Raw genomic sequence first — 27,765 nt, 5'->3', positions numbered from 1 at the left:
CGACAAGGAAACAATTTATGCCAGAAGGCCGTAGATACACTCGACGCAAGGTAGCTTTTTATTATTGCCAGTAAAATGCATTACACTTTCTTTATTTGTGTGTGAACACCGATGGAGTGGGCTCTATTTAGAAAGCGCTCAATGCCCATGAACTCTGCTCAAGATGGTTTCCTCATGCACACACACAGTGATGGAACGATACGCGTGTATTGCGAAATGGGTTTTGTCGCTTCATTTTAATCTACTTTGCCCTAGTTAACATTACTCTTTGTCTCCCCTCTCCGCCTCCCACAGTATAGATTAACAATGGCTAATCGATGCTGACCTATATCGTGGCGTTTAGTAATCAAACTGTGCCATGTATCATTTATTTCTTTTAGGCTGCCAGAAGAAGCACCTCGGTTCTTCTAACACATATGGGCAACAATTTCTGGCGAGTAATCTGACCGCCATAGGCCCATCATAAATCTGCAACGTTTCTCGCCCGTCCCAAGTAATCAAAGTGCTGTAAAAGCTTGCAAATGTGTCACCACTGCATCTGCATGCACCTGTACCTCTGTATGTATAACGTGCAAGAGTAGCAGAGCTGTTACGTTTGTGGGCGAGCGCGCATGTTCCAGGTGACGCCGTTACTGCACTTAAACGAGGTGTATTAACGGAAGGCGATGACTCCATCCATTTCTGCAGCTGCTTTGGGATAGGTGCCCAAAAAGTGGCGCGCGTGGTCCTTGTCGCACTTGAAGGTAGTTTCGTTGCACTTCAAGCCCTTCCTGCAGTTGGCATAATTTTTTGGATGGAATTTTCTCGAAGGAAAGCACCCGTCGCCTTCATCTGAAAGAAATAAAACGAGAATAATTTTTAGAGAAGGCGATGCAGACGCTTCGTTGCTCTGAAGCCACGTCACCGTTTAACTGTGACGTGCGAAGGCGGTGCAGCGCAGTAGACTTTCCACGACAAACACGAAAGGACCGTGAAACTTTGCTCATGTCATCAGAAGTTTATTTGTTCTTATCAGTTTCGAAATTTCTATAAAATTAAAACTATATACTCATGTATTTTAGGAGCTGATGAAAAACAAGCATGAGTTCGCAAATCATTATTTAAATAGAAGTCCTGGTACTGCAATGTCAGTGTTCTGTAGTAGGGGAAAGGCCGATGACCATCAGTGAATGGAAGGTCGGGTTATGTCACTGTGCAAATTGGCCCTGATATCATTAACACTGATGAAACTTCTGGAACTTATGGCGATTTCAAGCGTGCTCTGTGTTCTTTATCGTGACCCACAGCGTCTTAGAGTGGAAATGGTGCCGTTAGTTTCTCCTTAAATGTATCTAAATAATGGGCGATGTTTCCTTTCACAGCTATCTATGCAGTTTGCGTAGGAGAAGTTGTTCTAATGGTTAGACCTGTCACTTATTCCACTTGTTCTGTGCTCGTTCATTTTTTATTTCGCTTTCTTTTTCGTTCTTTTTTTGCCTTAGTTTACTTCAACCAAATGGGTTACGTTCTACTTGGTACACCGCTTGCTATGGTTAACAGTCCTGTGGGCGTTGCCTGTGCATTTCCTCTTCCTCATCTGTACATAATCATCATCTTGACTAGAGGCCATAATGAAAAGTGGCCTGCCCGATGAAATAAAACAAAGACCTAGGCCTAAGCGCTATTTCATAAGTACATACGTACTTGCAATCGCTTGCAATAGGGGGCTGATACCTTATATGTAAAGATGTCATCGCACCACTAGTTAGAGCTCAGCTGTCGTCCTGTATCAATATCTATAAGGCCCTAATGGTAAGGGCGTTTCCAGTATGGCAAGAAACCACACTTAAAAGTGTCAGCATTTTTACAGTGTACGAAATTGTGGTTATTCTTGTGTGCCCTGAAAATGACTGTTGCTATTTCACCGCACGAGACCAAAACCTAGCCAGGATCTTACTTTCTCCTTTAGATTTGGCTTGTAGGCAACACAGTTAATATATTAGGCAAGAAGTTAATATTGAGAATTCATTCCACTCTGTAAATGTGGACGACCAGCTAAGCTGTATAGATGGTATAATATACAACACAGATATACATAAATATTTTGGGGTTCTTTATTATTTCACGCAAATTACTATAGCTTTGTGGTTGCTGTGGTAGACGACCAAGGGCTCGGTGATGACGATGGACAGGTTCTTGGCGAAGCTTAAGTCCAAACCATGAGGGCCTCGTGGTCGTTGGCACCTTGGGATCGGTGTAGCAATGTAGCCCGAACCGGTCGAGCATAAACGAGGCTAGCCGGTCGCCATCTGGCCTCGTCACATACACGTCGAAGTCGCCTACGACGAGGAATGAAGTTTGTTCGACATTGGCCCGATCGAGCAGCCATCCAGAGTGGTTGTTCACAAAGTGCTCGACGTCGCGCTTGGAAGAGTGAGGCCGAACGTACACGATGGCAATTACCGTCCCGTTGGCGGTCCCTATGGCACACACGTCGGAACAGCACGCCGCTCTTTCTTGTTCTCGGGTGGTGGCCGAAACGTCATACGGCCCGACGGCGGCGCTAACGTCGTTTCTCGCGTATATGGCAGCTCCGCCATCACGGGAGTCGACTCGATGGCAGCCCGCGACGGTGGTGTATCCGTCCACTTGAACGATGAAAGCGGACCACGTCTCGAAAAGACACAAGAGGGATACCCGTCAGAGTATAGGACGTCGTGAATCATGTCCTCCGCATGCAGACGCAGCGACTTGACGTTGAGAGCCGCCAGCGAGGAGAAGGTATGTTGCGGGTCGGCGAGTCTTGGCACACAGGCTATGGTGCCGGTCGGAATGTGGTGATTATCTAGACGCCGAAAACATCGTCCACCAGGTCGCGGTCCAGGTTCTCTCGGGCGTGGCAGAAGATGTGATGTCCCTTGGCGGCGGTGACGTATAGCCGTTTGACGTCCCCTTGCACCTACTGATGGCGACGTGTACCAGCTTCTTCTCGGGTAGTCCAGTCGACCGCGCGGTGCTGACAGTCGCATGCCCGCCGCTTCTCTCGGCGTCATTCCTCGCAATGTCGCTGTTCTTCGCGCGTACGAGGCACTCGAGGCCGTTCCATTATACGCTGGAATGATCAGCGGCAACGGAGACAGCTGTGGAAGGATACGACGACGACGAACGCGTGACCAGTGGCACGAGCGCGTTCGCATGGTAGCGACGAGGGCTTGTTCGCGGACAACAGACGATGAAAACGCCCTAGCCATATACAGCTTCGCTGTAAAATTTCAAATTCGAAAACGTAATCGTTCCCGAGAGTCCAAGTATTGGCGGCACAAAACAATTAATAAATCAGTCTTTAAACAAGAGAAACTTCAAAGAAGGCGTATTTCGGATTTGCGCCCCACAGCGTAGAGTTTCAGGTCCCTTTACTTGAGCTAGTGACTAGTTGTTGCTGGTCCGTGCGGTAAAAGCCAGTGCGCTGTCGTAAAACGCAGCCATTTCCCCAAGGTAGCTGAAACTTTTCGGAGCCCTCACGTTGCTGAAAAAATTATGCAAAGTATTTGCCACTAGCGGGGTAAAAGGGGAGGGGGGGGGGGGGCTATTTTCTGCCGCGACATGTATAAGTCTGCTGGGCCCTGCGCCGCGTCCTTAAACGATTAGCTGTCAGAAGGCGCATATTGTTAGCCTCTTCAGGTATGTTTTTATGTCAGCAGGAACAATAATTGAGCAGGTACGGCGTCTTGCGATTGCATTGTTAGAAAGAGCAAATTGCGGCAAATAATTTCTTATTTGCCTCGCTGTTTTTGCCTACGCGCAGCGATTCCCTTCTACTGCGCTGAATGAATGCACGATCTGCTTCTACTCCAGCCCCGGGTTATGTGAGGCATAAAATGCTCAATCTCTGCTGTGTTCCTCATGCAAAGCGACCGTGTTCAATAGGACGCTGTTCACATTCGACTGTAGAATGCCTCCAGAGTAGGCTTCTGCAATACTTTGTGCTTCCTTAAGCATCCATTATAGCCCGTCAACTGTCTTCACATTTTCTATTTCAATTCTTAAGCGACATGACATTATGTGTGGGGAGATACCGCTACTGATATCGGAAGAGACGCTCAAGTGGCGCAATTGCGGGCCACGACATTAGAATACACAACTTGCAATCCACCACCGCGACCCAACAACTAAACCAAAAAACACATGTTCTGTCGGCAGCAAATATTACGGTACGGGAACTTCAAGATAAACGTGGATTTCTACTGTGCTAAGACATTCTATAACTTTTGTTCAAATTTAGTAGATCACTGTGCAGGTCGCCAAGGCTGCATCCCAACAAAGCGCTGATTTCGTGATGATGTGAAAAGGCTTCTAAGGAATTGAGATTTTTTGAGCGATTCCCGGTTCCCTCAAAATCTTGCAACCAAATTTGCATTCAGTATCTCCTGGAAAAAGAGAGGCTTAATGCTAGCAAAACCAAAATCATTGAAACAAGCGATTACAAATAAATGTAACGAACCCAAGGCTTCCGCGACGTGCCAAAAATTGCTCAGCCAAATCGATCACTCACATGCCGGATCGCAGCTCGCAATAGGTAGCTTTATCAATAATGAGCGCAAAGCTAGGGCACGCAATTGGCCGTACGTACAAGAAAAATGAACGCTGAGTTTGGGTTTTAAAGCTCGATAAGTCTCTTGGATAGCCCATTTGTAGAACCCTATATGTAGTGTGCACTAATGTCGCCAAGGACAATACGTTGTTGACTAGCCAACACTTTAAAAAAAAGATAGCATTATCCCGATTTGCTTATCTTCAGCCGCACCGTTGAGGCTGTAGATTTGACAATACGGCATCGGTGACTCCACATCTGTCCTCCTTGTTAGGTGTTAGACTTTTGAGTCCGCAAGTACGTGCTCTTGGGCTTGGTGGTTCCACATACGCAGTGCCATTTTCGGGCGTGACCGCAGAATTGATAAAGCAGAAAAAAAGTTATCGCTATCAGTCGATATTTGTAATGTCATTGCGTGACATTATAGTTACTTATTGTTTATTATCTTTAACATCTAAGGCATATTCACGAGGGGAAAGAATCAGGCTCGATAGCACACCTGATTAAGGCCTAATTATTCCAAGTTTTAAAAAATAAACACTCTTTGATACTAAGGTCCCTTCCTTATTTTATGTAATCGGTTGTCCCAAGAAATAGAAGGTTGTCGCGAAATCAACAGAAAACAGCACTAGGATCTCGAGTCCCCGCTCACCGAGAGGCATGACGCATTGTTCGCAGCAGCCACAGTCGCTGGCATTGGGTACCACCTGCCCGTCGCATTGGCTGGCCTCGATCGGCTTGCACGTCACGTTCGAGCAGAAGTTCGGAGTGCACAGACTACCTGCAGCACGAGGAGGCGCCACGAGCAGCGAGGCGGCGTGCACAAAAATGACGAGCAGGTTGGACCAGCCCATGATCTGCAAAGTGCAACACACCCAGCGCATGAGTAAGAAAAGTAAGCTCACTGAAGATTCTACAATTTTGATAAATAGTCGAATTATGCTGATCCCTCGCTCTGGGGGAACCAATGGGTCCATTCGATTAGGCTGCACTTTCGGCACTAGTCCTGTTGAGATGCGGTACGAGTGCAGCAGAGTGCCGTGCGAGGTGAAAAAGCTCAAGTACAGTGTCTGCACCTGCGTTTGACGTCGATTTAAACAGTGAATAGTGCAATGCAGGCCTTGTCGTCTGCTCGGCGTATTTTGTGCTTTGCCCATTGTTTCATCACGTCTGCTGTTGTCGCGGGCCACATGGTGCTGTGCGATGTGCCCTAGCATCTCCTGTTGTCACCAAATCGTTTGAGCGGCAGCTTTTGAGTTCGTGCGGCTCCTCGTGGTTCGATGTACGTTTCGCTTTCACATACGCCGTTACCAAAGTTTGCATCCTGTGTGATCAAGCTACTGCAATCTGGCAGCCCTCCCATTAACTTAGAGCGAGCCTGTCGTGAACCTTTTCGACAGTTTTTTTCATGTAGCAAAAGGGCCTGTAGTAAGATTGTAAATTGGGTGAGTTGGTACCCATCACCTTTTAACAATGCAACTTCGAAACACAGGCAGGCTAAACAGCACGTGACAAGCGCTGACTATCCACTGAACTTATTACATGTAGACGGTAGCCTTATATACGCCGCAGCATCACTTGCAAAGTACGCCTGCGCACAGATAGCCTGCAATCAAAAACTGATGTCCACAGTTATCGAATCTTTCGACACCCTTAAATGCCAGCAAAGTTTAGGTGTGCAGAGGATTTAAAAATAAAAGCTTGATTTCTCAGAAATCTTGCGATAAGGCAAACTGCTACTTGAGGACAATCTTTTTCTTATTTCCACAGTGAACTGTATTTTAGTATGAACTTTAATAAACCGTACCGAAGTCCACCCTGCTTCTTCATTTCGTCGTCTATTTGTATGAGATACAGCCAAGCGCATCTACAATGAGTATTTATGAAACGGAAGTACCTGCATGATGAATTAGTAATTCTGCCTTGGTTTTATTGGGAGCGGCAATGTGTGCGACTTTTACACGAAGTGACCTTTATAACGAATGATTTTAGCGGCCCCAAGCAGTTAGTAATAAAGGGGTTTGACTGTATGCCGCGGGAATTCTTTTTGTCGTAATTTTCGGCTTGAGAACGTGCCTCGTGTTACATTCGCGTTCGCGACGCGAATCAAGCAAGCTTTTTAACTATGACCTTTGGCAGGCTGACCCTCAATCGGCTGGCCACCCTGCTGGCATCCAATTTTATGCGTCGTTTCCAGTTTCTTTGTTTGAATATATTTTGTTGTTTTTTCTGATACCTATAACCCCTCTTCGCGTTATATTTATGGTCGCGTTATTTATGTCAAAATGCGCTATGTTGCAATCGGTGCAATCGACAGTTCAGCTGATAGCAGTGGGTCACGTCTTAAGGACGATCACGTCTGAATAGGTGGTGCCTATGATCCAAACCTACCTTTCCTCATATGTTCTGATGAGCTTAAGGAGAGCCTCGGTAAAGCAAATTGCTGGAAATAGGAACAAAGTATTGACCGAATAAGAGAATGCGTGTGGAACAGAGAGTTCACCAAGCTAAATTTTTGTAGAAATCATTCTAATGAGGTCAGAAAGTGGCGAGCTGCTTGAAAATGTACACCATTGTCTTAAGAAAAATATATAAAGTCATATTGAGCGGAACTCTGGGGATTGGCACCTACTTGATGCACCGTGTATACAACGACGTTAAAAGTGGGTTGAATACATGATCACTGGCGAGGAGTTATAGGAACAATGCCACAGCTGAACGCAGCTGCGAAGCTATATTTCTGCACACGCCACAACTGAATATGATCTACGGAAATTTTACACACGTATTTATGTCCAGCTTGCGCGATTGTCGCCTCGAAAAGAACACGTGGTCTCTCACGAAAAGCTTCGGCGGCGCATTGTTCTTTTTTTTTTTTTTGCATGGACAGTTTTCGCGACTAAATTTCCTGTCATTATTTTGTAAAATATAGTTCATCGTTTAATTTTGCTGAATTTGAGCTAAAATACTCGTAGATCCATGCTGAAGCGGAAAAAAGTGTGGTTGGGGAGTGGGGTGGAGGTATGCTTGACACCTGTTCTCTATGCGAAGAACAGGCTACAACATGCACGTAAATAGCAAGCGTCTATATCGCTTCGACTGCATGCGCGAAAATTTTAAAAAACTGCAAGTCATTCCTAACCATCTCTTGCATTAGAAACCTGCGTAAATGTTCTGCGCATGCCGCGCGAAACAATTCAACCGTTTCTGTTCAGCGATTCTTCGCTGAACATTACGGGACCTTGGTCTCACCTACGCGTTCTCTCCCAAGCGCGGTGCTTTCTTCAGTTGCCCGTGTCCGACACATCTGTAGTCTTCTGCCAATGAGCACGCCAGTTGGTCAGCGTTGCAAAATCAAGAAATGCTGGTCAGGTTGGCGGGAAAGCGTGTTCAAAAATCTAGCCCTAGAACGCGGGCTACAACAAAAGAGAGGCAGATACAGACGCTTACTAAAATTTCAGTTTCATACCACTGCAAATTTCCTCTACGATAGGGAGTTACACTCGACAATGTCGCATACGCGATCGTTGTTCTGGCACAGACCTAGATAGAGTTCCCTGCAAAAATTACTAAGAGAACTCCGGCGCTCGTGTCTGAGACAACTGCACGTATGGGGCATGGTTCAGTCAACTTTGAGAATGATGTGTTCCAGAACACTGATTCGGCTATGCTTGGTCCTTGCTACGATCGGCTACGTGACTTGGCTCACTGATGAACTGCAACAAAATTACTGGACGCATGTCACGCGTTTGTGGGGAACGGGACGAAACGAAGCTCTCGTTAGTTTATGCATTAAGCTAAGCGAAACAAACGTTAATGGTGCGAATATTTATACAAATTGAAGCAGCTGTGGTACGTCGTTTACACAGATGTGAAACCAATGACATCAACGGGACGTAACGTTTGTACAAGTGTAACGTAATCACGCAAATGTCCCGACGCAAGTGCGGTGTCTGTTTCAACGAGACACAGATGCATGTCGAACTTATTAGATGCAACGCACGTGTCTGTTGGTCTTTTGTACTGCACGTAACAATCATCACTCGCAACACAGTTTCTTCACGTTACACATCGCCAGGATTGCCAACGTCCGTAGTGACCTGAGTTCACCAATTGCACGATTTCACACCTTTGCACGGACGTCGTGTTACGACTTGGCGATGCATCGAATGAGCGCGTGCTTTGTATATTCTTGGATCTCTTCTTGTTGTTCGTGTTGTTTTTCACTTGGTACGATGGTGAGAAGCGACGCGTGCGTCGAGAAATACTGGGCGCAACGGGGAACGTTAAACGTGTTCATCCCTCTGACACGTGTTGTAACCGTTGTCTTCGTTGTCTTCGTGGACCGTGATGACTCGCTTAAGTGACAAATGACAAGGTGCAGAGAAAATTTTTCATGCGAAGGTTAGAAATGAGCAGTTTTCCAGTTTTTTGTAAATTGACCCCAATGTCTCTGGTGAAGACCGACGACGCCGCCTTGTCGCTACTGTCGTCGTGGCAATAGATCCCTTTCCCCTGTGCGCACTGGGCACAGAGGGGTACGAAGCCTTGAACTCTCGTTTCCGCAGCCGAACGGCTGATGTGGAGGGCGGTGAACCCAACGACCCATTTCTTAAGGCGAAAGCCTTAGGTGGCTCCTTGCAATGACTCATACCTGAAAAAAACGTGGCGTCTAGTCGAGTGGTACAACAAATATCATCATCAGCAATCGCTCATGACCCCCTCCCCCCCGCCCCATGAGCAAGCAGATGCAATGGCTCATACCCCGTATAGGATGGTGTGAAAAAACTTTATTTATTTTATGCAAAACTTTATGCAATACCTCCGTACGCAAGCGAAAAATGCAATGGAGCAGTGTGTTTCTTCGTCCGTTGTCGTTTGCGCGGTTACATTATGCAATCACAAAAAGCACCTCGGTCCTTCTAACACATATGGGCTTAGTAGTGCGACTGATTCTGGGCAGTAGCCTGACATCCTGATCACCACGTCATAAATCTGTGCTCTCCCTGCACGTCTCAGTTAACCAGAAACCTTGAGAACCTTGGTCTGGACCGCATCTGCGTGCGCTTGTGTGTCTGTATTCATCACGTGCAAGAGCAGCAGTTTTGTTACGTTTGTGCGCGAGCTTGAGCAACTGTGTCCAACGAGACGCTGTTAATAAATGCAAACGAGCTGTATTAATGGAAGGCGATGAACGTATCCATTTCTGCAGCTGCCCCGTTGTCGTCGCCGAAAAAATGGTGGGTGCGGTTCTTCACGCACCTGAAGGTGCTTTCGCTGCACTTGAAGCCCTTCTTGCACACTGCCCACTTTCGCAGACCGTATTTGGTGAAAGAAAAGCACACGTCATTTTCGTCTGAAAGAAAAAAAAAATAATATGGAGAAAAAGTGAAGCAGGCGCTTCATTGTCCTGAAGACAAGTCACTGTTTCAGTGCGAAGATGGTGCAGTACAGAAGACTTTCCTCGCCGAACTCGAAAGGACCATCGAAATTTGCTCTTCTTATCTGAAGTACATTTGTTCTTCTTATACGTTTGAAAGTTTCTACAGAGTTAAAATTAGGCACTTAATTTTTTTAAGAGTTAATGAAAAGGAAGCATGAGTTTACAAATCATTATTTAAAGTCCGGGTGTGCTTCATATCAGAGCTCTCTAGTAGGGGAAAGATGGCGGACTTTTTATGCTAATCAGCGAACGTAACAACAGATTATGTCACTGTGCAATATCTGTCGCGATATTATTATCATTACCGGAACTTCTGGAACTAATGGTGATTTCAAGTATGCTCTGTTTTCGTTATCTGGACACACAGCGTCTTAGAGTGGAATAGGTCTCTTTACTTTCTGTCTAAATGTATTTAAACAATGTGCGACGTTCTTTTTTCAGCTTATTCATGCAGTTTAAACAGTTGAAGCTCTCATAATTGCTAGGCTTATGGCTTGTTCCACCTCTTCTGCTCCTGCTCATTTCCTTGGGTTTCTTTCTTTTCCTGTTTTTCGCATTTCTTTACTTCACACGAAGAGTTAAGTTCTACTTCGTACACCGTTGACTCTGGTTATCAGTCCTGTGGGTGCTGCATGTCTACTTCCTATTCCTCATCTGTATATCATCAAGACTCGGAACTGTAATAGGGTGTGGCTTGCTCGATGAAATAAAAGGGAGACCTGTGGCCTAGTCACTGTCTCATAAGAGCCCGTATGTGTGTTACTTGCCATCATATTGCATATGTGACTTATACATCTGACATATTTATAGGAAATTCTGGTTATTTCTTTCTGCCTTGAGGATGACTGTTGCTGTTTAGTCCTGCAAGACCAAGGCCCATTCAGGAGACTACCTTCTCATTTCGCTCTGGTTCGCAGGCAAGACCATGTGTTGCCTGAACAAGATGATAAACTTCAATTTTAAAATTTGATTCTCCCCATGAGCCGAAATATCCACGACACAATATAGTTATCAAGACAGCCTTAAAACGAGGCAGACTTCAGAAAATAGATATTTCGGATTTGCGCACGACATCTCAGAGATTTATGCTCCGTTACTTAAGCTATTGACAAGTTGTTGCTGGTCGGTCCGGTGAAAATCAGCGGGCTGTCGCAAAAAGCTACCATTTCACCTCGGTTGCTGAAACTTTTCAGCGCATTGGTGAAAAAAAATGGCGCAAAATAGTCGTCGGGAGGGCACAGTGACTGTCAGCTGTGTCATATCCAAAGCTGCTTCTGATGGGTCCTGGACAGCCTCCATAAACGATTAGCCGTCGGAAGGGGCCCATTGTAAACCTATTCAGGTGTGTTTCTATGTCAGCAGGAACAATAATTGAGGAGGTACAACGTATTGCGACTGCGTGATTACAAACAGCAAATTGTGGCAAATGGTTTCTTATTCACCTAGCTGTTTTTCGCTATGCGCAGCTATTCCCCTCTCGTGCAATGAATAAATACATGATCTCCTTATACTCCTGCGCGGATATTTGCGGCCTGAAATGCTCTATCTCTGCTCGGTTCCTCATGCAACACGACCGTGTTCAATGAGACGCTGTTCACATTCCACTGTATAATACCTCCAGCGTGGGCTTCTGCAATATTTTGTGCTTCCTTAAGCATCCATTATAGGCCGCAAATGATCTTCACGTCTTCTGCTTCAATTCCCAAGAAGCGTGACTGGATGTGTGGAGAGATACCGCTAGTGATATCGCAAGAGACGCTTACCGGCCTCGACGCCTGATTACTGAAGTTGCTTTCCGCTACCGGCACCCAATAACTAAACCGAAAAACAGACGTTCAATCGGCAGCAAATATTACGGTACGGGAGCTTAATGACAAACGTGAACTTCTGCTGTGCTAGGGCATTCTATAATTTTTGGTTTAATTTAGTAGATCACTGTGCAGGTCACCAAGCCTGCAATACAATAAAGCGCTAATTTCGAGATGATGTGAAAAGGGTTCGCTCAAATTGAGATTCCTCTTAGCGATTACCGAATGCCTTAATGCTTTGTGACCAATTACGCACTCATTCCGTTTTCAGGAAAAAGAGTGCCTGAGGCCAGCAGTACGAAAACCATTGAAACATGCGATCACAATTAAATATAACAAATACAAGGCGCTCACGGCGTGCCCGAATTGGCATACTAGAATCGGTCACTCGCCTGCCAGATCAATGTTCTCAATAGGCAGCTTTATAGAGAAACCGAAGGCAAGGCACGCAATCGGCGACACGTGCCAGAAAACCAACCTGTACAAAAATGACTGTTGATTAACCATTGATATATTGTGGGGAATTGTTGAAACAACGGACTTCAACAAATTTTCAAAAGGAATTGAGTTCGCTCAACACTTGCACAAAAATATTACCGTTGAGTGTTCTCAATAAACAATTTATTGGGTTTCTTGTGTTGATTTTTGTAGCTGTTTTTTTATTGTGTAGCAGTTGAGTCCAGTATCAATAATTAGGACTCGCATATGAAGACATTCCAAAAATTTAATGCGAAGCCTTCCAACCTCATTGCTGTCGCTTTGCGGCAGGTAGGTTCTTCTTTCACCTCGTTTTCATAAAAAGAAAATAATGTGTGACCGATGGGGTGGCATTGAACGTCGGCCATTGAGCCTGGTGCTCTAACCATTAGGCCATGAACGCGCGCATGCTTCTCTCGTTTGACAGCCAGTAAGTTCTGAAAGGCTTGGCGCGTGCGCAGCGTGCCACTTCCTCGTGCTGTCGCTAAAGCTCGCGCTTTCAAGCGCCTATCTCCGGGACCGCCCCACTTTCGTAGCCATTTTCTCTCTCTAAAAACTGCAGCGTTAGACTAGCTTCATAACCGCCAAAATTCATAACGATTTATTTCTTCGCCGGAGTACAAATGCCATCGTCGTTTTAACATACACTAGATGACATAGCAATTGGTACGATCCAAAATGAGCACGTTTCGGGGAGCAGAAGAATGCGAAGTTCACTCGCAAACACGGTGACTACGCGCATGTGGAGTTCCCCAAAAGTAGACACGCGACACAGGCGCCGACACGCGACGACGCTGCCTTCGAGCATCCGACGCGCTGAGGGAACCGTAGGATGCAAGCGGCGCACACGCTGCAAACATACCCGTGAGAGATCTTCGAATTTCCTGCGACGCACCCTCTGTCCGGAAAGTAAATAGAGCTATTTTTATCCAACGGTCGTGGTACTAGAGATGAAACAACGAACACGCTTTGAGATCGCAGCGCGCGGCCGCTGTAACCATTGACTTCAAAGAGCTTCTGATTCAGAAACAGCCGCAACAGTATCGCCGCTAATCGCTGTATCTGCGGCTGCTCCCGACTCTCGCCTTGCAAGAAGTATGCGATTTATTTGAGCTTCGCCGAACTGTCGTCCTCTCCCAAGCCTGCAGGACAGGTCCCGTATGTTCAGTTGAATAGAAGAACACCAAAGGGAAATGAAAGAAATACAGGTAACGGACTCTTATCACACCTTACTTGTCACTTTGTAATCTGCAAAGGTGCTACAAACTGTTCCAGTAGCGTTACTTTTGTAAAAATAATAAAATTAGTAGTAATTTTTATTTCTAGGTGGCGCTACCAACGTCAAGGCAGCGTTCGGGTGTGTGCGTCTGCGCAGGCAGTTGCAACCGTTGTAGCTTCGTTTTGAGCACACTTTTGCAACAGTACTCATTGTTACCACTAGTTTCGTAGCCGCATATTTTGGTCGTAGTATTTGTTGTTTGCGCTACAAATAAGGTTGTTCTTGAAACTTTCTGAAGGTTAGTGGATGAAAAATTATTAATAATTAATTAGTCGTTTTTCCGTGCGGTTATATTGTGTTTGAAATGTTTTTATAACTCCATACGATAGTGAAGCTGTAAACGGCTTTCGGACTCAGTTGGTTGCCTTGTGTGGTGGTTCGCGTTTTGTGCTTTTCGACGAAAGTATTTTTTTCTTTTCGGACATCATGACGCACATTTTAGTGAAATGCTTTAACGACGATAAGTGGGACGTTTATCCGTTGAAGTTGGCTGACTCAGCTGCTAGTCTTCGACTGATGTGCGAGCCTGGCTGTTTTGATGAGTTGCGCGCGGCAGAGGTCATGATGCCTGTTGGAGAGAAGGCACCCCGAAAGAGTCGCAGCCGAGCTTCTGCAGATAGGTAAGTAATCTCGTTTTTTTGGGCACGTAGCCTTTTTTCTATTTTGGCATTGACAAGCGTGAGATTTTAAGCACACCGTTCGCTTTCTTCAAGCAAACCGTATGCCCCGGAGTGAAAACGCGCGATACTAACGGTCGCTGCCGCCGTCACTTCGTTTGAAACAATGGTAGGCGAAGAGGCAGCGGCGCCGCACGTGCTTAAAATTGCATTGCTTCATTTGTTCCTGCCTAATGACCTTTCCTTAATTTGTAAGAGAGAACACAATTGGAACATAAGGATCGGCTTCTCTGAGCAGTCATAATTTTGTACAGTGGCCACGCCATCTTTCATAGGGGCTCACGTGGGCCCTCTAAGCGCTTGTTATCGCGTTCCGATACGTGAGAGGCGCGCTGCCTTTCTAGGTATTTAGGCAGACACTAGAAGCTTAGGAGAACCACGACAGGTGTGCAGCTGGTGTGACAGCAGGTGTGCAGCCGTGCTACGTTTGTACCACACTCGTACCGGAAGGCGGTGTTGCACGTCACGACGTCACGCTTACGCATTTCGCAACTATGGCGGCCGCCGTGGCAATTTGGGGCTCGAGGTCGTAGATACGATCCCTGCAGCGGCCGAATTCCAAAGGTGCGGAATGCAAAAACGCTCGTGCATTGTGCATTGTATGCACGTAAAAATTTCCAGGAAGTCAAAATTAATACGGAGTCCCCAATTGCGACCTGCCTCATAATCAAAGCGTTGGTTTCGCACGTAAGACATCATAAAGATGTTTTTTTAATCCGTAGTGGCTCATCGTATACCATACGGTTAGTGTGATCACCTTTTGTGCCGTAGCGGTTAAGCGTGCCTCAATTTAGGTTGCGCCTAATGGTGCGGCGCACCGCAAAATATATTTCGCCTCTTTGGGATTTGCGGAGAACGGCCAACCGATAAGCCGCAGCTTCCGTGCGGCGACTGTACACGTATACACAGCGCAAATGAACAGAGGTGTGGTGACGACGTCGGCAAAGAACACAGCCGCCGACGGGCTCGCCTTATCGCCTATCACCGCCAAAACTACCGCAGTAACCATCTTTATCTAGCGCGGTGCGTTTCTGTTGAAGGCGTACTGTACAATTTTAATTTGCGATAACCGAAACATGCCACCGTTCTCTGCTGCCTCTTTGAGCTGGGCCGATCCGAATGTGCGTTGCTTGCAGAAGCGAAAGGAGCGCCGCTCGGCCGGCTCGGCGCGTTGTCGCCTCGAGCGCCGTTTGCGCGGTGAACAATGACGCTTGCATGAAGCTAGCTCACTGCGCAGGCGCTACCGCGCAAAACGCGCAAGGGCATGTAACGCGACGTTCTGCATACAAATCGCGTGGGATGATCGGAGACACGCCGGAGCGGCTAGCTCCAAAGAAGCAGTGCATGTTCTCACTCGTACAGGCACGCTCACGCTCGCATCGCTGTCGGCGTATCTTTAGCTCATTCCTGCTGCTGGACTTCTACCCAAAGATTCGATATCTGCTTGGTGTTGGCTATGCACTGTCGCGTGGTCTTTGGTTCTGCGAGAGAGCCAGGAATATTTCTCCCCGCTGTGAAACATCGCTGTGCACGTCTTAGCTAACATTTACCGCAGTGACCTACTTCTTCCTTTTCTAGACAGCACTCGTAAAGAGCCGCAAATTTGTACTTGCCAGTATAGTGTGTACTTCTATTTGTGCGTAGTTATGTGCAGTGTGTGGCAGATTCTGAATCCGCGCAATCTCATTTTCTGTCCGCATCCCCTTCTCGCAGGTTACGCATGCAGCAAATGCCCAGATGCTAAAGTGTTCTACGTCAAGAGCAGCTTGGCGTCGTGCAATAGACACCCGTTGATATGTGGCTGATTCACTAGCAAACTCGCATCTCTGTTGCCACTCTCCATAAAGTGGGATGTTTAACTATTTTTTTGTGCTGCTCTGTGGTGTACTAGCTGCCGCATGGACGCTGTGAAGGCTTACTTTCGATTTGCTCTGGCTTTTAGTAGTGAAGGACGGGCTACCTTTTGAGGGAGGTATTTCCTTTTGCTTGCGAGAATGTTTAGCAGCCTAACTAAGAGATACGTGCGTACTGGAAACAGCAACGTGAACAGAGGCGGACGACGGACGACGAAATAGGTAGGAGCACGCACGAGCGCAAGTTCAGCTATGGTTACTTTTGAAGACAGGGGTATTAAAGACGCTGGTCAACTTGACAAAAGTAAAGAGCCGTGCATGCGTGGCAGAAACAGCCACGAGCGACAAGAAAAAAATATGAAAAAGCCATGTCATGCAGAATAAACGTGCGTGAAAACGAGAACTATCGGACAAATCTTTCGAAAAAGCGAAATATTTGTCCGATGAGTGATACTACCCAACGAGAAATACTCTTGAGAACTGCAAGTCTTTCCCACTAAGGGCAACAGATAACTTGGTTATGCATTTTTTTCGTTGGTGATCAATAAATATTGCTTTTGGAACTCCTCTGGTGTTGAGGTATAGAGCAGAAAGAACGGTTGTTTCATCACAAAGACCAGAACACAAGAGCACTTATGGAAGAATTATTTATTGATCACGAAGAAAAATTCATAAGCAAGATTTCTGCGACCCTTAGTGGGAAAGAGTTGCTGCGGTATTTCACGTTAATATCACTTGCAGGACAAACCTTTCAGTTTTCATGTTTTTTTTTTTTTGACGCACATGTTTGTTATACAGGACATGTCTCTCTGTCCTTCTTTCTTGTGCCGGGCCGTTTCTGCTGCACATCCATGGCTTTTTCTTTGTGAAGTTGGCCAATTTGTTTAAAATCTTTGTCTTCACGAATAAACTTCTAGTTGAGTCAGCGTTCATGTGTGTTCCTACCTTAATTCATCCTTCTCGTCTCTGTTTGGGTGGTTCTCAAATATAAATGTACACCGAATTGGCGAGGTGTCCATAGAATTGATACATGAAATATTTGCGCTGTTTATTTCAGGAAGAACGCTATAGGGTCTTCTCTGTTTTTAACACTGATGTACATTTTTCTAGTTCAACTTCAAGGAGTCCCCCGAGGAAGCCACTAAGAGTGATGGTAACTTCATTCGTGTGAGATTTATGAATTTCATCTATTCAAGGCATGACATGTCAAAAGCCTGTAGGCATGCAAGTATTCGTACGTTTCAAACATACTAAGGTCTAGTTTTCGGTTCTCATGACGCTGCTTTGTACTGTGCTGCATTCTCCAGGCGCAGGAACCTTCTTTTATGCCGTCAGTGCATGGGCTCTTTTTGTAAATATTGGAGAAAAAATTGTCTTGAGTTTAAATATGCATGTATATCACTTGTAATTTCTTTTCAACACGGGTGCCGTATCTCCCTCCGTCTTTGTTACTGCTTTGTCCCAATTTTTTGCAACTTTTATGTATTTTATGCAATAAAATTCTTGTATCATTTTAATAACATTTTACCTGCACAATTGAGGTCGTTGGTTTTTCGTATACGCATTTATTTGCGTTTTTCACGGTCTCACCAATCTGGCTGTCCAGTCATTGAAACCTTTTCCCATCCTTTATGACGATTGCTGGGGTACTTGATATTGCAAGTGCAGGCGACCATGCATTTGGCTCTTTGGAATCGTTAGCCGTGTGTTACTACCAATTTTCTGTGCTAAATAATTATGGTTTCTCTTATCGTTCAAGGTATTAGCCTTGCCTTATCTCTTTATTGACTGAGGTACCACTTAGTTGCTGGGTATAGTGAAAAAGGCCCCAAAAAGTGCTCTAATTAGCTTTGTGCAAGTCCAGAAAAATTAACTGAATATGAGCTCACTAAATTGAGGAAATACCACCAACAAACTCTTCTGTACCTCAATTTGAAATATACAAATGGTGTACTGTTCTTGCAAACCTGGCTCGACAGAAACATGATTCAGGTGTTCACCATGCCAGACAACTTTCTAAATGATGTCTCATCAATTAAGACCTAAGTTGAGTGATGTTACTTTATAAAATTATTGGGCAACCTGAAGATATATACATCTCGAAGACAAAAAGCTCACACAAGTCTACTTTGGTACTTCATTAAATTTTAATCGCGGTGAAAGACGTGTGCTAAAGCTTGTATATATTTACGTGAAGTCATTTGTTTCAAGTCTGTTATTTTGCCTTCTCACAATCAGCCGTAACTGTCCCTGTGATGGGTTAGTGTGCGAAACATTTTAATGTAACGTATTCAGATGTGTGTGTTCACACGCAAGCAGCTTCAAGTGTTCAAAGATGGTTGTTAAAAGGGTATGCTTAAGCCCTGCCTTTTCAGTCGCTTTGCCTTCTAGTCATAAACTTAAGTCGCAAGGGAAGACCACAATGATCGTTTTGATTTAATTCATATGGTTTTTTCAGATGTATTTACACTGTTGAGAGTGCTGTAGGTACTAGCCTATGTCTCCATGTTTAATGTAGTGGTGCCTTTTGTATTTTAATTATGTTTCATCGGCGCGCATCTTTAGTGTAAATAAAGGTACTTCAAATTGATCAGTCTCTCCTTTGCTTTTGTTTGTGAAAGTTATGAGCAGGCACCGGGGCATGCAAGTGTGAATAGCAAAGCAATTTCAATATATGAATGAAAATCCACTAGCCCAACGAAATGTCAATCATATTTCAATGGCCACTTCTGAAATCTCAATGCCATCTCAACTGGGCCACAACGTACTTTTCAGTGCTGTGACAACAATAACTCAACAACAGGTCAACAGAACTATCATAACGTCAGTTCAATGCGTTATCAATGGTAACCCAACGACCGTTCAACAAAATGAACACGAGCCGTCTAAGCGCAATGGAATTTCAATGGTAACTTAACAATCATTCAACATTGAGACACCCAATGGTGTTCCAATTAAATTTCAGTGGCCAATATTCAAGACCACTCAACAATCAGCCCAACAATTCTCCAACAAAATTTCCACAATTCCTCAATGAAAAACTCAACGTTGATTAATAATAATTCAGTGCCTTCTCAATAATTTTTTTGTACGGGAAAGCTGCATTTCGGTTTTAAAGTTATATTAGTCTCTTGGATACGCGATTTGTATAACTCTGTATTGGGTGTGCGCTGACATCACCGAGGCCTATATATTGTTGAGTATCGGACACGTTAAAGAAAGCTAGCAGTACCACGATTTGCTTACCACGATTGATTTGTTTGTGTTTCATCTTGAGTCCTGGTCTTCTGCGCCTTGCCTTTACTAATTCAAGCATGAACCAACTAGCCCAAGCAAGAGTTTTACGGGAGCTCTAAATTAGACAGTACCGCATCCGTGACCTTATGTCAGTACTTCTTACTGAGTATTAAAATTTTGGGTCTGCCAGCGCGTACTGCTGCGCTTGGTGGTTCGATACAGATAGTGACAATTTTGAGCGGGACAACGAAATTGACAAAACAGAGAAAAAATTCTGGCTATCACTTTACGTTTACAACCTCAATGCGTGACATTAGAGTTAGTTATTCTTAGTTACAGTTATTGTTAGCTATTGTTTCAAACCCACCGTGGTTGCTCAATGGCTCTGGTGTTGGGCTGCTGAGCACGAGGGCGCGGGATCGAATGCCGGCCACGGCGGCCGCATTTCGATGGGGCTGAAATGCGAAAACAACGTGTACTTAGATTTGGGTGCACGTTAAAGAACCCCAGGTGGTCGAAATTTCGGGAGTCCTCCACTACGGCGTGCCTCATAATCAGAAAATGGTTTTGGCACGTGAAACCCCATAATTTAGCTATTGTTTCATGAGCCAGAACATCTAAGGCATGTTCACAAGGGGAAAGACGGACGCACGAAAGGACATTTGGTTAAGGCATAATTATATCGAATAATCGAACAATATACGTTACTTGATAGTAAGCTCCCTGTTTTGTTTTATGTATTCGGCAGTCTGTAACGTAGCACTGGAACCTCGAGCCTCCGCTCACCGAGCTGCTTGACGCATTGCTCGCAGCAGCCGCAGTCGCTGGCGTTGGGCTCCACCTTCCCGTCGCACTCGCTGGCCTTGATCGGCTTGCACGTCACCTTCGAACAGAAGCCCGGAGAGCACAGCTTCCCTGCCGCTCTAGGAAGCGCAACGAGCACACAGGCGGCGTGTACAAAAACGACGAGCAGGTTGGACAAGCCCATGATCTGCAACGTGCGTCATGCCCAGGGCATCAGGAACAAAAATAAGGCGGCTGAAGGCTCTGCGATATTGATAATTATTTGAATTTATCCGCTAACGTAGACTGAAGGAGAAGATATGCGTCTGCGCATGAAGCAATTACAAGAAGCGCGCTCACACTTCATTTCTGAAGTAACTAGTGTCAGTGTCGGTCATGCGATAATTATAAACAAGCTTCCAAGAAGAGGAACAGCTACCAATACTCGCACAACTAAAAGCTTCGAAATAAATGCAGGAGGCCGCTGAAGGCGAAATAAAGCCTGCTGAACGCAAAAAACACCACGCTGGTCAGCACTCCGGCTTGCGGAAGCTCGGCTGACACCACAGTCGGTGCTGATATCCTGTGCGGTGTATCTGAGTGATTGGCCATCATTTCCTCACGGTGCAATGACACTGACCACTGACAATAGAATGCGATGCTCAAAACTTGTCTTCTTTAACATAGAGGACGATGAAGGAAAGGACTGGGCAGCGTCCGAGCAGAATATTGTGGAATCCTGTTCTCAAAAACTTGACGTAATCCTATCATACGCGCACTTTGAAAAGGCGCACAGATTAAGAAAGCATGCCGATAACAAAAAAGAGGCCCATGGCAGCGAAGTTTACCTGCTATAACGGTAAAGAACCCATCTGGTCAGCTTCGCGAAAGCTTGAAAGGTTTGGGTCTTCGATGCTACAAGGTTTCTCAGCTACAGGGGAAGCAAGAAGGAAGCTGATAGAACTCGCGAAGTCAAGAAACAAAAAACTTTTTCCGAACTCAGCGTCGACAGAATGCGCGTAGAAGGCACAACCTACATGTAGGACCACGTCACAAGTACAGTAGTGCAACAGAGCAGATAGCTGAAGTAGAGAGCGGGCTGTTACGATCGGCCTGCAGGGGTGCCGACCTGCAAAATTTTCCCAAGCCCGCTGCAGCTGCGGGGGTGGTGAGCTTCGGAGAAGCAACCTTGGAACCCTTCCCGACCCACTGCGACGACTCACTTTGTAAAAACAACAATGCGCCTCGTTAACAACCCGTCGGCGCCGGCATGTCTAGACGTGGTTGGCGGGCCGAGTATTGTTGGTTGATTCGCGGTCGCCTTTACGGTTGCTTGGGGCGAGAAAATTCCTGAAAGGGGATATTTTGCGGTGCGTTCTCACGGACCCCAGAAATTGTCGGTCAGTGGACAGACGCGGCGGCCACTGAGTGCGGGGTCAACTCTGAGATTAAGAGGCGCCTGCTCAGGGCAAGGCCCCTGTCGGCCAGAACCCGCTCACTTCGATGTGTTCAGTGCAACCTGTGCGGAAGAGAGTGTGTAAACCCTCCCCCTCAAAGGCGGGTCGACGACGACGACTTTGGACACTCCCATTGGTAGAAGGTTGAACGGCAGCCTTCCCAACCTAGGAATATAGGGAGGACAGTGTTCTTAAGCAGCTGTTGCGTGACTGCTGGGGGTGCATTCTCTTTCAGTCATGCTAGACTGATGAACTGTAACGTTCTCATGTTGATTCTGTAAATAAATCCCATATTCCTCGTTCTCGATGAGAACAAGTCTTTCCCTTCAACAACGTCCTTAGCGTGGATGAGTTGGACGACGGCATGGGTCAGCTACCATCTATTTCATGCCCGACACCAATCCTTACAGGGCAACCGCGATTGCCAGCAGTCTCCAGAACCTCGGATCGTACAGTCACTACCATCGTCATTTAAGAACATTGTAAGCCCACTGCGAATGCTCGATCAAGTCCCTTCTTTCCTTGACGATACAGGTTTTGACAGTATCATCTTCACGGAAGCATGGCCCCATCCTGACATTTCAGACATTGAAATCAGCCCCATGCACACCATGTATAATATTTGCCGATGTGATCACACTAATGAACGAGGCGGAGGCGTACTCATAGGTGTTAAGAAGACAATGCACTTTCCTACCTAGAAATTGTCTGGGTTGCGTGCGTGACCGGTTTTGAGAAATTATGAAGAGGTTGGTTGTTATGGTACTCCAGACTCAAATCTGTTGTTTGTTAGCGACCTGTGAAACAGCATAACTCACGCCTTTAAGACTTGTTCGGCCGAACGCTTTTGTCTATTGTGCGACTTCAACCATCCCTCCATAAACTGGACGCAGTGAGGGTCGACGTGCTGCCTTTCTTCTGATTTCATTGCTTTAACATTGTACTTCAACCTGCCACAAATCATCAGCCAGCCCACTTGTGATTTTAATATACCAGATTCAGTACTAACTGTCCATAATACTGTTGAAATTACTACATATTTAGATGGCTTGAGTGACCGCAAGTGGCTGCAAGTAAGCCTTGAAGTCCCGTCCCGTTTTGCTAGTGCCAGCAAAAAATATAATTCGAGATTATAACAGAGAAAACTACAACATTATTAATGCTGAACTTGCAAATCTACCTGCCGGTGTATTACTTCCTTCTTTCCTTAATTTATCAGTTCATGATTACTGGGCTTTCTTGACAAACAAGTTAATGTCGCTGGTTAGTGAACACTTTTCGTTAATTAAGATACCAATTGATGAAAACAACCCGCTGTTTGCTAAATCACTTAGCGGACTGCGAAACAAGAAGCGATTGTGTGCAGTCCCAAAACGCGCGTGCACTTCAACATCTTGCAAAACTACAGTGACTTCTTGAAAAGCCACTGCTCGGCAGTACCCACTGCCAGAGATAAATATTTTTTTCACAATTTTCTATCACTGCACACAACAAAAAAATATTTGGGAATCAATGTGTCTGGATCGACACGACAGCAACGTCATCTTGCATGATGACGACCACATTTCTATTCCAGATCATGATTGGCCTAACACGTTCGATGCATTTTTTTATCAATATACGCCATAGAGGACCATTCAAACGTGTCTGGGATGGCTGGTCTTCACTACGCCTTTTTGTAGCCCATCGACATCACTATCAACGGCCGCTTCGATATAAATAAACTGATAGTGTCCACATCAGCACGCGTTGACAGGATTAACTCAAAGATACTAAAAACACGATCTCAGTCCTAAATAAAGTATTATATGATACATTCCGCAAATAGCTATTGACAGGAAAGCTTCCCCGTAAATGGAAAATCACGAACGTCGTTCCCATTTTTAAATGTGGCATAGAAAATTCACCCCTCAATTACAGACCCATTTCACTAACTTCCATCTGCTGCAAGATGCTAGAGCATATCGACTCCCATATTTACGATCGTTTAGAGCATAATAACTTTTTTTTGCCAGCCAACGTGCATTTAAGATGAGTTTACCGTGCGAAGCCCCACTATTTCAGTTCACGCTTGAATTACATTTTAACCTGGAGAAAAAAGTTGCAAACTGACTGTATTTCTTTATTCGAAGAGCTTTGATCACGTAGCTCTTTTCCGACTAATTTTTTAACTATCTTCTTCATGCTTAGATTCACTAACGCTATCTTGGATGCGGAACTTTCTTATCAATCGGCTGCTGTTCACCGTTGTTAATAAGTTTCCTCCTCCCTCTCTCACGTTTCCTCTGGTGTGCCGCAGGGCAGTATCCTCGGCCGCCTACGTGTTCTGACATATATAATAATGATTTACCGAATAAGAATATTAGATGCGTTGTACACATGATATATCTTCTTTTGTGAGGATTTTTGCTGATGATTGTACAATTTACGGGGTGATTACTAGTACTCATGACCACGAAAAATTCGATATCATAGTCACCTTATTATCGATTGGTTGAGCACGTGGCTAATGCCGCTTAATCCAAATAAATCACTCATTCATAATAAATCACTTTCATTCATTAGCAGTTCAGTGGAAACTTTTCACACTATAGTAATAGCAACCCTATGTCTGAAGTTACCTCTTTAAAATATGTACGCGCAACCCGGGCACCAAACCTCCCCTGGATGACACATATCAACAATACCAGCGGCAACGCTTCCCGGTCCTCTTGCTATTTACAGGGGAATCTGCGTAAGAAGCCGACTAACGTACGCACATTAGGCTACCTAACATTTGTCCAGAAAATGCACAAAATAGTGCGGAAAACGCAGCCAGATCGAAGAGACAAATTGTTACACGAAACGTTTTGCGGCCAGCTAGTCACTGAACGCCGCTTAATGTTACGTAAAGCCTTACCAGATGTAACAGCGTTTCTTAGGCAAAGATTTCTTTGCAAATTCTTAATGACTTTGTTTGTGGTGGCGGTTGCTGCCTTGCCGATTTCCTCAAGCATGACAGACCTCGTTTATGAAACCGGCTTATGTATAGCCCCTTAAGTGCTGACCCTAAGTTTCTGCTCACGGGCGGCTCCGTTCTTTGCGTTATTACGTAGTGAGACAAATAGTGGTACCTGCAGCATGAATACCTTCACCGCAATAACTAGACCCATTCAAGCACACAACTATTCTGTTATAGCGAAGCTTTCTGTGCGTAATTTCCCTGCGTTTGGCGATGTTCTTTTCTGTGGTTGGTTTCTTGCCTAATAGAACGGGTCGATTCTAGAGACAATACAATAGTGAAGTGAACCCAGCCTGAAGAGTGTGTCATCATAGGTGTCATAGCAAAGTTGGCCGACCTGAGAGACAGTGTATTCGGTGGACCCGTAATGGACGTAACGGACCCGTAATCGGCTCGGCACCTTGCTGGGCAGTTGAGCAATCACTTTGCTGCGAAACAAGGTACAGAAGGTGAACAGGTGTATAGCATTTATTGATCCTCTTCAGGATAGCTTCGCTTTCTATAAATTCCAATATATACGTTGCATCAGCAGAACTCTTGTACATGTCAGGCGACGTCTGACGCGAGTGTTTGTGTCACGACCGCACCAAGGCGCCGACAATGGCGACGAGGTAACAATGGCGGTGATCGCATCATTAACGGTTTTCTTTTTTTTTTTTTAGACTCCGCAGCTTTTCTCTTCGAGAGCTTTCATGCGTTGTGCTCCTCCTTGTGGCGATTTCCAGCTAGCTCTCTTCCTCTTCACTGTGACTGTTTTAATGTGTGCAAACCAAATAATAATAATAAGAAGGGTGAAGAAACTTTATAAGCTGTTTCGATGCGACTCGGGCTGATCTCGAAGGCTGTGCAGTCTAACACAGCGTCTCACAGCGCTAGCAGCCGTCGCTCGCATCAACGCGAACTAAGCCGCGAAAACACAGCGCAGTGCGGACTCTGTACTCGTCGCTAATGGCTTTCAAGATACAGTGGCCCGGCCATGATAGCTCTCGGATTATAATTTGACTATACGGGAAAACATAATTCTGTTACGCGAAAATTCAAAGAAGCCCCTTTTCCAGCGTGTCTACCATTCACAGACCAGCCGCGGCTTCCGCCATTTGCGCGCGGCGGCGTGCAGGTGTCTTGGGGCCACCAAGCTACGCACTAGGTTCCTTGCAATACCTCCAGCTGGCGCTCGCCTCCGTCACGTCAAGGCCCACGCAAGAGGCCGCGTTTCTACCACAAAGCCCGCCTTCGTGCATTGCGTTCGAGGCCAGCATTTCCCGGTAAATATTACGGGTACATGCGCTCCAGTAGCCGGGAAGCATGAGAAGCAGTCAAGAATCTTTTAATGCTAAATATCCTACTCTTAAAGGCAAAGCTTAAACGTCCTCCAAATTTTGTATATAGGTACAATCAAGCGCCTCTGTACAGCAAACGCTCATACAGCGGAAGTACCAGTACACGAATAAATACTTCTGCCCCGGTTTTATGGTGAGCAGCAAAGCGCACGACTTTGCAACGACGTGACTTGTATAAGAAATGATTTTGGCAGCGCCAAGCACTGTGATTTAAAGGTGGTAAATTGTACGTATACCGTATTCACACGAATTCTTCTTTTCTTCGAATTTTTTGGTTTGAGAACGTGCCTCGCATTATATTCGGGTGCGTGACTCGAACCAAACACGGCTCTTTAACTACGTCCTTTCGTACGCTGTGTCTGGCTCGGCTGGCCTGGTCGCCGCGCTATCCGTGCCCGCTGCCACATCGCCTCACGCCAGAGCTACGAGCTAGGGGCTGTCACGGTGAATTTTGCGCCGTTATTCCTCTCCTGAATTGGACCGCTTTTTGTGCCGCATCAGTGGGGTTAATTATGGCGGCTTAATAGTAAACTTAAGAAGTAGGATGGGCGCTGTTGTGCAGGCGTGTCAAGCGAGCAGTATTCGAAGTCACACAGTGAACACAGCGCCATCCCTGAAAGGCGCTGCCGTCCTCGATTATGTCGCAGGCATTTTCGGAGTGCTACCTGTCCAATAATATTGTTACGTAGAAAGACGCAGACGAAAAGCTATATACAAGTATATTTACAAAGAAATACGCCGCACTTGGCCAAGAGGCGACAGCCCGCGCTAGCCTCTAATCGTCGTCGTAGTCTTCACACTGCTCGCCTGCCTCTTCGTCATCGCAAATACTGTTGCGTAGCAATATTGGTGCGTAGGATGCATTGGTTGGTGTCGTTTACGCCGACCAGTGACGGAAACTTCAGCACTTCTCCTTGTACTTTATTTTGTGATGGCGTTTCGCTGTAACATTGATTACAGCGCGGTCGCACTCCAATTTTATGCGCCGTCTCCTGTTTATCTTCGGATGCGCTTCGCGTTATAATACTAATACAGTTTTTTTTTTTCTCATACCGATAATTCCCTTTCGCGTTATATGCACCGTCGTGTTATTTACGTGAAAATAAGGTGTATTGCAATCGGTGTGATGAACAGTTTAACTGATATCAGTGCGTCACGTATTAAGGATGATGACGTCTAAATTGGCGATGCCCATGACTCAAACCTACGATTCTTAATATGTTCTAATGAGCTTAAGAAGAGCCTCGCAAAAACAAATTACTGGAAATAGGAACAAAGTATTGCCCGAGTAAGCGACTGCATGTGGAACAGAGAATTGGCTAAGCTAAACTTTTGAGAGATTCATTGTCATGAGGTAGAAAAGTGGCAAGGTGCTTGAAACTGTAGAACCCTGTCTTGCGAAAAATATCTAAAAGCATAATGAGCGGAACTCTGGGAATAGGCACCTACTTGATGCACCGTGTGTACAACGACGTTAAAATGCCTTGAATCCTTGCCCACTGCCGAAGAGTTATAGGAACAATGCAACAGCTGAAAGCACCGGCAGCTGCGAAGCTAGATTTCTCCACACGCCACAACTGAATACGAGCTCTTGAAAGTTTACGATCGCATTCATGACCAATTTGTGTTATTTTTGTCTTGAAGAGAACGCGCGGTCTCTAGGAAAAGCATCCGCCATGTATTTTATTTCCGCTTGGAGAATTCTCGCAACAAAATTTCTCGTCATGATTTTGTAAATTTTTCTTCATTTAATTTTACTCGAATGAAGAAAACGTACTTGCAAGAAGACGCTGAATCCAAAAAAGTGAATTTGGGAGGCTGGGAGGAGGTACGTAAACGT

The 27,765-nt window shown here is 45.5% G+C and overlaps 1 protein-coding gene and 1 long non-coding RNA gene across 6 annotated transcripts in view; one reads left to right on the top strand and one right to left on the bottom strand.

Moving 5' to 3' along the window:
• Window positions 1-35: 35 nt before the first annotated feature.
• LOC140214021 (uncharacterized) lies at window positions 36-27,484 on the bottom strand. Of its 5 annotated transcripts, XM_072285257.1 has the most exons (5): window positions 27,375-27,484; window positions 20,131-20,335; window positions 9,833-9,926; window positions 5,223-5,427; window positions 36-831 (listed from the first exon to the last, which is right to left on the bottom strand). In XM_072285257.1, exons 2-4 carry the CDS (start codon window positions 20,330-20,332, stop codon window positions 5,316-5,318), a joined length of 408 nt encoding a protein of 135 aa, XP_072141358.1. In that variant the 5' UTR covers window positions 20,333-20,335; window positions 27,375-27,484; the 3' UTR covers window positions 36-831; window positions 5,223-5,315. The 5 variants fall into 5 exon arrangements, 1 of the variants encoding a protein (XP_072141358.1); XR_011890918.1 differs by lacking the exon at window positions 9,833-9,926; XR_011890919.1 differs by lacking the exon at window positions 20,131-20,335 and having other exon boundaries at window positions 27,375-27,482.
• Window positions 5,379-27,765, top strand: part of LOC129381368 (uncharacterized) — a 46,333-nt gene continuing 23,946 nt past the window's right edge. The window contains exon 1 of the long non-coding RNA XR_011890920.1: window positions 5,379-5,465. This is a non-coding gene — a long non-coding RNA (uncharacterized lncRNA). The remainder of the gene's footprint in view (window positions 5,466-27,765) is intronic.

The sequence above is a fragment of the Dermacentor andersoni genome, chromosome 11 (assembly GCF_023375885.2).
Source record: "Dermacentor andersoni chromosome 11, qqDerAnde1_hic_scaffold, whole genome shotgun sequence".
Classification (NCBI taxonomy): domain Eukaryota; kingdom Metazoa; phylum Arthropoda; class Arachnida; order Ixodida; family Ixodidae; genus Dermacentor; species Dermacentor andersoni.
This window is presented reverse-complemented; position numbering and strand designations above follow the sequence as displayed.

What these genes read in the sequence shown, in the direction of transcription:
- LOC140214021 (XM_072285257.1), bottom strand. Translation starts at nt 20,332, where the DNA reads ATGGGCTTGTCCAACCTGCTCGTCGTTTTTGTACACGCCGCCTGTGTG. An exon ending in GCAATGCGTCAAGCAGCTCG is followed by an intron (nt 9,927 to 20,130) that starts GTGAGCGGAGGC and finishes TTTTTCTTTCAG; the next exon opens with ACGAAAATGACGTGTGCTTT. An exon ending in TGCAGCGAAAGCACCTTCAG is followed by an intron (nt 5,428 to 9,832) that starts GTGCGTGAAGAA and finishes TGCACTTTGCAG; the next exon opens with ATCATGGGCTGGTCCAACCT.